This window comes from Acanthisitta chloris, unplaced genomic scaffold (genome assembly GCF_000695815.1).
Source record: "Acanthisitta chloris isolate BGI_N310 unplaced genomic scaffold, ASM69581v1 scaffold26129, whole genome shotgun sequence".
NCBI classification, from domain to species: domain Eukaryota; kingdom Metazoa; phylum Chordata; class Aves; order Passeriformes; family Acanthisittidae; genus Acanthisitta; species Acanthisitta chloris.
In genome coordinates this window covers 10,126-22,773 of record NW_008692332.1, presented here as the reverse complement: position 1 = coordinate 22,773, position 12,648 = coordinate 10,126, and the positions used below count along the sequence as shown (strand labels likewise).

Sequence of the window (12,648 nt, the reverse complement as noted above, 5' to 3'; positions counted from 1 at the left end):
TGCAGTGTGGCTATCTATGAGGGGCTGGATGGTAACTCTCAGAACTAAGTGAACAGCTGTAGCTTGAGCTGAACCCCCAGACTGGGAAACTTGGGGTTTTTTTCCATAAAGACACCACCATAAGGAGTTTCTCTAGAAAAAAAAAAAAAAGAGAAAAGGAAAAGCATATTATTTTTCAAGCCTAAATCCTGACTATCTGATTCAAAATGCTGCCACATAGAAACAAAGCCCTTGGCCTCACAAAACCTGCCAAGGAGCTCTCCCTGCCAAACACCATCCAGGAGGACACAGACATTTGCCCCAAGACACAAATGCCTACAACACCCTGTTCAAGAGCAACTGCAATTATATATGAATGTATAGATCACTGCAGAGCTAATTTTGCTTACAAGAGAAAATCCCTCATTGCTAACAGATCCCTATGGTTAAGCTAAAGCTTGTCCTGCAGCACTGACTGTGGATACAAAAGGATTGTTCTTTTTTGTTTTGGCTCTAAGTGAACAAAATGCTGTTTGCAACTAGATGTTTCTCCCGAGGTTTTGTGACAGCTGGATTAATTCCAGGCAATTTTTCTGGAAAGGAAATTTATTCTGAATACCCTGGTAGGTTTCTGGCAGTCCAGAGGAATCTCCCAGTTAGGACACATCTGATGTGAAGAACACCAGGTAAGCCAGGAATGGGGGGAATTAAACTAACTCCATCTGTAAACAGGGCAGAAGGTACTGGAGCTGCCAGAGAAGAGGGTCAAAGGGTTGTACAGGACCAGCCTGACAGTCTGAACTTATCAAACCTTTTTGCATTATTTGATTAGCTGTTTATTCTACTGATTTGTCAAGGCACCTGCCAGAAAAGGAGCAGTGAAGAGTTCCAGCATGTGTCCATTTGGAAAGTAATTGATAGAATATTCCACAACGAGCTGTGCATGAAATAAGGCAATTTTGTTCAATACAGAGTGTTGTAAAATTGTGTCTGTTTAACAATGTTTCATGTGCTTGAGCAATTCTTGATGAACTGAAATTATTTCCAATGGAGTTATCAGGCCAAAAAGGAAATAAGTTATTTTGATTGAACTTCTTCCCAGCTGCAAATGAGTTACCCAAAACACAACTCAGATTATCAAAAACCATAACAAACACCCTAAAATGTTATTAAAGCTACAGCTTTGGAAGAGAATTACCAACACCCCTGTAAAACCTTACAGACCTGTTGCCATGGGGTAATGCCTCACTACAGAAAGCTCTGACAGACCTTGCAGAACACATTTCTTGACTTTTCATGTCCCTGTTGGTCATTGCTAACAAGAATATGAAGGGAAACACTAAATTGAAATGTACTGACTGGGCTGAAGAGCTGCATTTAAATGGCAATGTCTAAATTAAACTCAATGCATTTGTAACCCTTTCTATTGGAAATTAAAACCATTCTAGAGTATTTAGACCTGATTTTTTACATGTTTGTAGCCTGCTCTTTTTTGTCCTTTGCAGTCTAAATGTTCCAGTTCAAAATGCAGAAGTGGAGAGATTTTTAATCCAAGGCTAAAGCCTCTGATGCTGAAGTAGTTACATTTTCCCAACCAGCTGTGCAGTTCCTGTGTTCATTAGGATACATGGAATGATCTTTAACAAGCACAGAGGAACAAGAGGTCTCTGAGGTGGTGCATTTATTACATGTTCTTTGCTTTTTGGATTTAGCCAAACTTGCGTTTGCATTTTGGTCAGGAACCAACTTGCAGCAGCACAGGGGCTCCAATGCAAAATGCATTGTTTTTAATTAGACCATGTTTATTTTTAAAAATATATTTAATAAGATAGTATAAGAATATGATACTTTCTAACCCAAATTCACTAACAGATGCTCAGGACTATAAAACACATCCTTTGGGAACGGTATCAATATGGGGAAAACAGCGCTGTTCTCAAAGCTCTTCTGAAACTTTACTTAAAATGGTTAACATTGGTCATTCCACCAATAGTTTAACCTGATTTAGCAGTCAAAATTTTACATTTATAGAATTTACTTCTGTGTGAGGGCACTGAGGCACTGGCACGGTTTGTCCAGAGAACCTGTGGCTGCCTTATCCCTGCAAGTGTCCAAAACCAGGTTGGATGGGGCTTGGAGCAGCCTGGGCTGGTGGAAGGTGTCCCTGCCCATGGCAGCGGGTGGGACTGGATGAGATTTAAGGTCTTTTCCAACCCAGTTCCAGGATTCTGTGATTCTGAACTGGTGCTGTGACTGGATAAAAGGGACATCATCAAGATAAAACTCCAAGTATTAAAACTGCAGCAATTACAAGTATTCATTTTTCTTTACAACTTCCACAGGGTTTGCTGCCATTACACATTTAAGTGGCAAGATGCTACCAGCATAATCTCTTCTGGTTTTCACTCCCTCTCACAATCACTGTTTGCAAGGTTTTAGTTCCTAGTAGGACAGCTGGAAATCCAGAACAAAACAGGTACCAACAAAGAGACTTTTAGAATAAAGATAAGGAACATCATGGAACACATGGAACTTCTAATAGTTATAATCTTGTACTTGTTTCTTCCCTCATTTCCATCACTCTGCCAGGAGTTAACTGCATCTTCCACTTCACCCAAGCACTGCTTTTAGCCTTCAGTGACACTCAGACCCATCCAGCAGGAAAAATAAGCTTTTCCCTTTCGATCACCCTAAGCCTCTTTGTAGAGCAACAACACTGGTTTAGGGTTTAGGGGCTCCAGCAGTGGGAGATTAATGGTTGGACTTGATGACCTTAGAGATCTCCTCCAACCTCGATGGTTCTGTGATTCCAACACGTGACAACAATCTTCCCTTTTCCCAGGTGGGACCCTGCAGAGAACACCTTGCAGTGATGAAGTCTGACATGCTGAGATTCTGCTCTGTTCTTGTGCCCATCATTTGGCTGAGTGCAGCAGAGGAGTTCCAGTGGACAAAGAACAATCCAGGCTCTTTCTATTATGGCACTTTTCCAGCTGGTATTTTTGATGTGCACTCGGTTTGGGGTTTATAATGTTCTAAATCTACTTGTATGATGGCACAAGAAAGGTACCAAAAGGTTTTCCTTGTCCTTGCAGGGAAATGGAAACAGAAAATCAGACTGTTGCAGAATGCAAGACTAGCCCTGGGAATGCCAGGATCCACATAACCCCATGCTCCATACAGTCACTTAAAACAGTCAAATCTGACCAAATGCTAAGAGATTAATATTTCATACCCAAATCCTCCTTTCCTGTGATTGAATTCCATGCACAATATAACAAATCACATCTGAGAACTCTCTTCCTTCCTCCTAAGTTATCCACAACTAATGAATTATTACAAACTACGAATATCCTTTGGTCTGCAGCTAACAAGTAATAAGTGAAATATCTGTGTTGGATTTGTTTCAAGCTTTTAGTACTATCCAATCCACCTTCAGTATTGCTTTGTGAACCTTTCTTCAACATATATGTCTACACACACAGTACATTCAACCAAAATCAAAACTAGAAATGTATTGGCACTGATTTGTCCAAGTTTTTAAGTGGATAATGAAATGGATTAATATTGTATTTTGCATAACGCCAGAACAATCTAGAATATTTCTATATATTAAAATATAGAACAGCTAAACTTTTAGTTGCTAAAACCACCATAAAAACTGTAAGGGAGAAATAATGTGGAAACCTGATTTGTTTACAGTAAGACATTTCTGCCATGTACCAAGGCACTTCCTCATCTCTGTAAAGCAGAGTTTTTATAGGTTTAACAAATGAAAGAATGAGATTCCTTTTCCAGTGCATCAGAACAAGAGTCTTTCAGTTATTCCCCATTTTCAGACAGTCCCTTTTTAGGCACTGGTAAATTGGCCTCTTGTCACTACTTCCTTTCAGTTTCAGTTACTTTTGCCTATGAAAATTGAGTACCAAGACCAGTTTTGCCCCAAAATGTTTCAATAACTCACTTGTTGTTACCTTTAGGTTTCCTGTGGGGAGTTGGAAGCTCTGCATACCAGACTGAAGGGGCCTGGGACAAGGATGGGAAAGGACCCAGTATCTGGGATGCTTTCACTCATAAGAAAGGGAAAGTGTTTAGGAATGAAACAGGAGATTCAGCTTGTGATGGCTACTACAAAGTGAAGGTATTGCTCAAGAGGAACTTCACCTCTGGAAATATTCTGGAGCCATTCCATGATCCTCATTTCCCTTTTGAAGTAACAGCAAAGATGAAATGCTTTAGTTGGTCTAAAGGCTCATTTAAATGCTTTAAAGGCTCTTTAACTTAGGAAACAAAGGGATATTTTAAATTAATCCAGTAAAATCCTCTTTCCTAATAATCCCATAAAATCAGTCATACAACATTATTCCCCAAATATATCTCTGGTTTTCAGGATTTTTGTGTCCAGATGTTGTTGGAAGTCCAAATGTTTAGCTAGAACAATGACCACATTTGAGCTTTCAATAAAATCAATGTCTTTTTTTTGTGTGTGTTTGAGGCTTTCTATATATTTGTAAGAGGCTTAAAATTCAGTCTGAATGTTTCCCATTTTTTGAATGGATCACAAATAAATAATCCATTCACATCTATTCACAATATGCTTCCAAGCTTAAAGCTATCCCAACCAATTTTCAACTTACTGTCCTGGAGGAAAAGCAGATACACAGCAAGAAGAATCCAATGACTGTGATAAGCCACTATTACATAGCAGCAATTCCAACTAATTTAATCAAAATTAGATTCCACTGAGGTTTCTCCTCTGAGTTCAGACTAAAGGAGGGAAAGTCTAAGTTGGATGTGAGAAAAATGTTTTTTGCTCTCAGGGTGGTGAGACACTGTCCCAGGTTGCCCAGGGAGGCTGTGGCTGCCCCAGCCCTGGCAGTGTTCACAGCCAGGTTGGCTAAAGCCTTGAGCAACCTGCTCTGCTGGGAGGTGTCCCTGCCCAGGGCAGAGGTTAGGGTTGGGTGATCTCTAAGCTCCATTCCAACCCCTAAATTCTGTGATTCTATGAATTCTATAATATGAAGACCAAGGGAGAACCAGAGGCCTCAGCAAAAACTAAGAGAAGAGAAACTCATTAGGCCTCACTGTCCTAAACTGGGAAAATGCAGAAGAGGTTTCATTCTGCTCTCAAGCACAAGTTTGAAAGAAAAGCTTAATAAAATCCCCCAGAGAGGCTGAGCCTCACAGCCTCTCTGGGCTGTGGCATCAGAGGGGATTGACAGAATGCTCACAGGACCTATTTTTAATAGCTTTTCAACATTCACTCACTACTCTGGGCTCGTGTTTAGAAATACTTCCTAAAACCTGCCTGTGTGTGTCCAGCTCCATGGTTGTCTTCGTACCAAAACAGTCTTTATTTGCTTTCATCATCACAATTCTCTTTGCATTGGCTCAAATCCCATCAATTGCTGATTTCATTTAACAAAGATACATGATTTCTTAGAAAAAGAACATGTGTTTATATGGAATTTAGGTTTTGTGCTAACTCCTGTGTGAGACAGTAAATCAAATCCTGTGTAACCATGGTTTTGTGCCACAGCTGAAACAGCTGAGGTCAAGACTTAAAGACTTCTGTTACATCCTACAACATGCTCACTACAAATTCTGACAATTGTGTTGCAGAATACCTCAACTCATTTTGCTCTTCTAATGGAAAGATTCAGTGTTTATAGCTGCCACAAAACATTATAGGACTTCTTTGGATAGTCAAAAAAAAAAAAAAAAGGGTTAAAAAGGAAGTGCACAAGCAGAAAGATGAATTATCTCATAGCAAATGCAGAAAATCACTGCTGGAATCCTCTTTTGGGCAACTCTCCTATAGATGTTGTGCATTCAGTGTTATTTAAGACAGATGTGTAACTGAGGTTATTCTGCTCAGCCTACAGGTGTGTTAATTGAGTTCTCTCTCCTCAGGATGACATTCAGTTGCTGAAGGAGCTGAAAGTGAATCACTATCTCTTGTCTATCTCCTGGCCAAGGATTATGCCCACAGGCATCAAAAGTAAGCACAACACTTTCCCCTCATCCTTCCCAGCATTTTTATCAGTAATTAACTTCACTTTTAACCCACAGTTGTATAACATTGCTGTTCAATAGATTCCAGTCTGTCTGCAGAGCAGTTTGCCCATTACAGTATTTCCCATCTCTGTGATGTTGAATTCCTTGGCTAACATGTTTAGATTTCTGCTCTTCCACTTATTTGAGAACCAACCCAGCTAATTCCTTTGTGCTTTTCACAGCTGAGCAACTGAATGAGAAGGGAATACAGTTCTACAACGACACAATCAATAGTCTTTTGGAAAACAATATTACCCCCATTGTGAGCCTCTACCACTGGGACCTTCCACAGGTCAGACAATATCAAATCAGTGAAACAGCAAATATAAAAGCTTCTGGCAGGAATACATTTCCTAAGCTTAAGAACTAAGAGTATATTAGAAAACTAAAGATATCTGCATGATTTTAAGTACTTGTAACTATTTCCTATCCATTTGCATTTTCTGTCCATTGAAGTTTTGAAAAATGTCCTTCTGAGCTACTGAAATAGAAATCAAAGTCTTTGTTAACAGCAGCTGAACTGTAAGTACAGTGAGTGATTCCTGAAATTCTTCTCTCCCAAGGTTCTCCAGGAGAAGTATGGTGGCTGGCAAAACATAAGCATGATAAATTATTTTAATGATTATGCAAATCTGTGTTTTGAGAAATTTGGAGATCGTGTGAAACATTGGATAACCTTCAGCAATCCTTGGGTGAGTTAGCAGTGTTTTCCTTCCAGTCACTCCCATTGCATAGTTCTGCTCCCAGAATTCCTTGGAAGTGACATTAGAGGAAAGTAGGTTAAAAAATTGGAGAGGTAGAGGGAAAGGAAAGACTTACAGCGTTAATCTTTGTGGCCAAATATCTTACTGGTCAAACTGTGCACAAGGGCAGTTTTAAGACATGAAATTCCAGGGAAATTTTGGAAAATCATCAGCTGGAGAGGAGAAAGGCACAGGAATCACAGAGGAAGCTGTTATTTACCCTTCCTGCATTCCATCTGGTCAGTTCACCAAGACTAGTCATGCCTTGTTCCCAACAAGTCACAGCACCAACCAAGCAGTGAGGTGGGAGATGGGAGCCAAGGGGAAGGGAAAGGGGCTGGAGCGACGGAGCCCATGCAGGAGAGCACAGGATCCAGGTCCACAGGATGGCAGCACGTTCCCTAGCTCTGAGGGGGAAGCTGTGAGCACATTTCCTGCTCAGAGAATGACTAACCCTCTGTATTTGCAGGCAGTTGCTGAAAACGGCTATGAAACAGGAGAACATGCCCCAGGACTGAAGCTTGGTGGCTGTGGAGCTTACAAAGCTGCTCACCACATCATTAAAGTAAAACTGAAATCATGCTTTGGATTAGTTTAAATTAAGAATTTTTAGCAGATTTTACTCTTTGAACAGAAATATACTTTCACAACAATGTCATTTCCAGCTGAGACATGGGAATTACCACCTGGCTTTAAAGCACCAGTGCTGACCCAGTGTGGCCTGAAATTGTAGGTCCTTCATGTGACCCTGTTGCAAGAGGAATTTTCCTTACAATTTAAGTGTCTCTTTATAGTGTGATTCAAACTGGCTGAATAAGCAAATATCCAGGTTGCTCCAGAAACAAGAGTAACATCCTGACCTGTTGTAATCAACTTAAGTTTTCCAAGTGTCTTCAGCTTGCCAAAATTAACCTTCATCTGCCTTAATACATCAGGCAAAGACATTCAAAGACTGGAGACACTGGAAAGAACACTACTGAATGCTGAGTGTTGCTTCCATGAGGATCTCACGGAATTAGGGAAGAAATCTTGCCTAAATGCTTTTTTTGACATGTTGCATGAAGTGAAAACTTCTGTGATACACATAAATAATTCTGTGAGATTTTCAGACAGATCTTAGTGCAAAAACTGCTCTTGATCTTCTCCAACTTTCCATATTGGCAATGGAATAACAGACTAAAATGTTCATAGGATTTGTTGTATCTTTAACTCACAGACTCATGCAAAGGTTTGGCACTCCTACAACAACACGTGGCGCAGGGAGCAGCAAGGTAATCAGGAATCCTTCTCCGTTTTCCTTCTCTGGGTATCAAGGGCTTAAAGATGCACAAACTGCAGAATTGTCACTTTGCTTTTAAGGGATGGTTGGAATCTCCCTAACAAGTGGCTGGGGTGAACCTGTGGATCCACACAGCCAGACAGACAGAGATGCTGCCGAGAGATACATCCAGTTCCATTTGGGATGGTTTGCAAATCCCATTTACAGAGGAGACTACCCAGAAGTTATGAAGAATTATGTAGGTAAGTGCCAGGAACTCACTAGAACATGAATAAATCCAACACTTCCATCACATGACAAGGGAATAGGTCCTGGATGGACAAGGTGTGCTTTAGTCAAGGATGAGGACACAGGTGACACAGCTGCTGAGCAGTCTGGGGACATACTAAACACTTCACTGTCTTCTATATGTACCCTACCCAGCTTTCTTCAACCCAAAAGGATGAAAGAGATTTCGCCTTGAAGAAACGAACTCAAGTGTCCTCTGCACTAACACTAAGTTCAAGAAAACCCTGTTTGGCACTGGCACAGGGTGCCCAGAGCAGCTGTCACTGCCCCATCCCTGGAAGTATTCCAGGACCGGTTAGATGTGGCTTGGAGCACCCTGGGCTGGTGGGAGGTGTCCCTGCCCATGGCAAAGGGTGGGATGAGATGAGCTTTAAGGTCCCTTCCAACCCAAACCATTCCATGATCCTATGATTTATTGCTAGTGAGGTAAAGCAAATTAATTTCTGTGCTACCCAGTTTGCTGTAACTCCTTTGCTAGGCAGGAAGAGTGCGCAGCAGGGCCTGGGGACATCACGATTACCAACTTTCTCAGTGCAAGAGAAAACCTACATTAAAGGCACCTCTGATTTCCTGGGAATTGGGCACTTCACTACTCGCTATGTCCTACAGAAGAACTTTCCCTTCCTGCAAGTGTCCAGTTACCACACTGACAGGGATTTGGCTGAACTGGTGGACCCAAACTGGTCAGCTCCAGGACCTAAATGGCTCTACTCTGTGCCCTGGGGGTTCAGGAGATTACTCAACTTTATTAAGGTGAGTAGAGATCTGTAATTAAAAAGGGTCAAACAAAGTGCCTGGCGACATACAGAAGCTGCAGATGTACTTAAACTCATTTATATCTTCAACAGTTTCACCTCTGTATTTTTCCTGCCACACTGGGAAGTTTCTATGCCAAAAAAACCCTTTAATTTCAGTTCAGAAAACTACAGAATTCAGTCATTTTTAAAACATAGCCCAGAGCTAACTTAAACTCCTAGTTACGCAATTTTCTTACTAAAGGGAACTAACTAAATCAAAAAAATTGCTTTTAAGACATTTTACTAAGTCTCATCTTCTGTCAAATAATATGATGGGACCCAGTGTAAACAGCCCTCTGTTTGCAGACCCAGTATGGGAACCCTCTCATTTACGTCACGGAAAACGGAGTCTCTGAAACCCTTCAGTGCACTCAGCTGTGTGATGAGTGGAGGATCCAGTACCTGAAGGGATATATTAATGAAATACTGAAAGGTAACTTAAAACCAGCATCTTAGTGTTTGACTTGTTGAGTGTTTTCACCTTCTGATTATTTCTGCTTGTCACTTACATCATAGAGAAATCAATATTCGTGCGTCAGCAAAATAGACGAATGAATTTGAACCAAAATGACAACCTAATAGATAGAATAACCTACACGAGATTTAGTACTACAATAGATCATCAGTCTCCACTTTCAGAAAGGAACAATTGTACCTCCCTGTTCACAGAGCTCTGGTACCTCTAAGCTGAAGATAACATTTTCAAAGTATCTAAATCACTTTATACTTTGCCATTTTTCTGTCCTCTCCATCTCTTTCTGGGATAAACCAAAGCACCTACAGAACCATATTTTAAGGACAACACAGGCAACATGTTTAACAGAATAATTTTGCTGTTTCCAGCTCTAAATGATGGAGTTAATGTCAAGGGTTACACTGCCTGGTCACTGCTGGATAAGTTTGAATGGAACAAAGGCTTCTCTGAGAGATTTGGGCTCTACCACATTGACTTTAAGAACAAGAACAAGCCACGATACCCAAAGGCTTCTGTGGACTATTATAAGAAGATTATCAGTGCAAATGGATTCCCAAATCCAAGAGAGGTGATGGCAATTGTTCATTTCATCCCTTTTTTTTTCAATATATGGGCAAATAGCACACTGAATTTCAGGAGACAAGTTGCATGAATACAGCTCCTGAAGTGACACTTTGGATCTGTAAAGCAGGGATGTGTTTGATACACACTGTGATTGAGGCTGTGTGGGTACAGCCTCAGCTACAAACTCTGATCTGACTTACTAACTTCAGCTACAAACTCTGATCTGACTTACTGATGCAATTCTGAATCAGAAGTCAGCAGTGCTAACGAGATTTCCAGGCAGAACATCACACACATGTACTGCCTTATTGGAAAAATAACAAGGAATATATTATGTGCTTTTAAACATTCTATTCAACAATTAGCTAGGAGAAATAGATTGCAATATAACCCACAAAGGCACATTGAAACTATGTGTTGATAGAATGAAATAGTTTCAGGTGAGTTGCAGTGGACAAGTGTTCAGGGACAGAGAAGGAGCTCTGAATGATGTAAAGTCTCACAGTCTAACAGAACTACTGTCAACCTTCTCAGGTGGAGAACTGGCACCAGAAGGCTATGGACAGTTGTTCCACCACACACCAACACCTTGCTGCAGGTAATTGTGTGTCTTCTGGTTTGTTTTAGAAAAGCATGTTCTGTAGCTTCCTGATTTTAAAGTTCTCCGTGGATATTGCTATCAGAAGGTGCTAAAAGGTATTTTCTCCCTGAAAGCACAAGAAAAACGTCTTTATTTACTCTCTCCAACTAAAATCAGATTAAAGGGGCAACTTTGGATGTGAGTGGAACAGACAAACAAAGTTACTATCTAGAGTTAAGGCTAGGGATAACAGAATTCTCCTGAAGAAAAGTGTTAAATGCTTTTGCAAACACAAACCAAACTCAGACAAACTGAAACAACTAAACAGACAGAAAGTCTCTAAATGTTTGAGATAAAGTGGAACTAGAAAAAATTCACTAAAAGGATTGGTCTAAGGTTGAGCCACATTTGGGCTCATTGACAACAAAGCAAACACCTCACAGCTCACAAGAGCTGCTGGAGAACACCAGCAGTTCATCCCAAGTTTCTCCTGCTCAGTCCCAACTGCTGAGTCACATATTCCATGTGAATTAACTGGGTGTATTGAACTCTTATGAGTGAATAAAGTTCTACAAAATAAACCCCATTTAATTTTCCAAACAGCTACAGAACATTAAAAGGCTCTAGTACTTCCAAAGGAATATCTTGGACAATTTTCCACCCTTTCCCCTTGGAGTGGAGGAATAAATCTCAAAGGAACAGTGGGAATGTGGCTAATGCACTGAAGCTAATTCATAGGAGCACAATTTTTGCAGCTCTTTGAGCACTGACATGTCTTCAGAAATGTACCTTAGAAAGGAAAAAGAGAGAGAACATTGACCTGGATTTGCTCCAGCTCTTGCAGACTTAAGGAATTTTGTTTTTCTTTGCTGTTTACGCCAGTGTTCAAAAAACCTGTAATCTGTGTGAACTCTCAGTGTGCTCTGGAGGATTAAACTTCTTACATATTACTCATTTCTCAAATTTTAGATTCCCTGATTACTCACATGGAAATGGTGACAGAGATTGTTCTTCCTGCAGTTTTCACACTCTGCATACTCATCAGTATTGTCCTACTGATCCTCTACATTCGAAATCACAGCTAAACCAGCATATCCACACACCTATTCATTTTCCATAGGACAGAACTGCTTTATTGGAGTGGTTAAAGCTTACCACCTACACCCTGTAAAGAATTCTTTGCCTGTCCACCTAGATCTCAGAGTTTTTCTATTCAATGCCCAAACCATCATTTTTTAAATCAAAACACAAAGAATATCTCTTATCACATTACTTTCTATTAATTTTAAGCAACAGATTTTACAGTAGTTTTTATTTTGGGAACTACTAAGAGATTTTGCTCGCCAGAAAAAAAACAGTTAAAAGTTAAGATAAAAATCGTGAAGATTAAAGTGATTCAAATCTTGATAGCACAAATTCCAAGTGATTAAAAGCTGCTGGAAAATTCTGATTTCAGCCTGTTCATCAACAGACTTTTAATTACCATGTAATTGCTAATTGAAGAGAGACAGACATGTCATTTTAAAAGAGAAAAGGACTTAAATATTCCAAGAGCTTTGCTTGAACTTAACTTACTCATGTCTAAAAGTTAGGGCAATATACACCTTACTCTTTAGGTGTGCAGAAGAGTTGTTTGAAGTGATTAATGGAAGATGACAACTGCTCAATCAGATTTAAACCAAGCACTTACCTCTCTCATGATGTTTACAGGGAACTAATTCACCTCTTATGGCTTGGTAACATATTATACACAGAAAGGTGTATTATAAGCAATCCAAACACTTCCAGAATGTAATATCCCACTCAAATTCACTTCTAGGGCAGATAGGAACAAGTACTATAAAAAAAATCAGTTCCAGAATCTGGGGATCTGGTTAAACTGTGCT

At 40.1% G+C, this 12,648-nt stretch overlaps 1 protein-coding gene across 1 annotated transcript; it reads left to right on the top strand.

The window, feature by feature from the left end:
* The first annotated feature begins 2,851 nt into the window (after positions 1-2,851).
* On the top strand, positions 2,852-11,847 carry LCTL (lactase-like). The gene is made up of 13 exons (XM_009082636.1): positions 2,852-2,975; positions 3,960-4,120; positions 5,893-5,980; positions 6,219-6,328; positions 6,600-6,728; positions 7,249-7,344; positions 7,996-8,050; positions 8,139-8,300; positions 8,825-9,099; positions 9,450-9,576; positions 9,987-10,186; positions 10,717-10,780; positions 11,732-11,847. The coding sequence occupies exons 1-13, from the start codon at positions 2,852-2,854 to the stop codon at positions 11,845-11,847; spliced, it is 1,707 nt and encodes a 568-aa protein (XP_009080884.1).
* Positions 11,848-12,648: the final 801 nt, after the last annotated feature.

Excerpts from the sequence above, each read along its gene's own strand:
- LCTL (XM_009082636.1), top strand. The coding sequence starts at position 2,852 with ATGAAGTCTGACATGCTGAGATTCTGCTCTGTTCTTGTGCCCATCATT. Across the intron at positions 8,051-8,138 it reads GTGGCGCAGGGAGCAGCAAG|GGATGGTTGGAATCTCCCTA; the intron begins GTAATCAGGAAT and ends TTTGCTTTTAAG. Across the intron at positions 10,187-10,716 it reads GATTCCCAAATCCAAGAGAG|GTGGAGAACTGGCACCAGAA; the intron begins GTGATGGCAATT and ends CAACCTTCTCAG.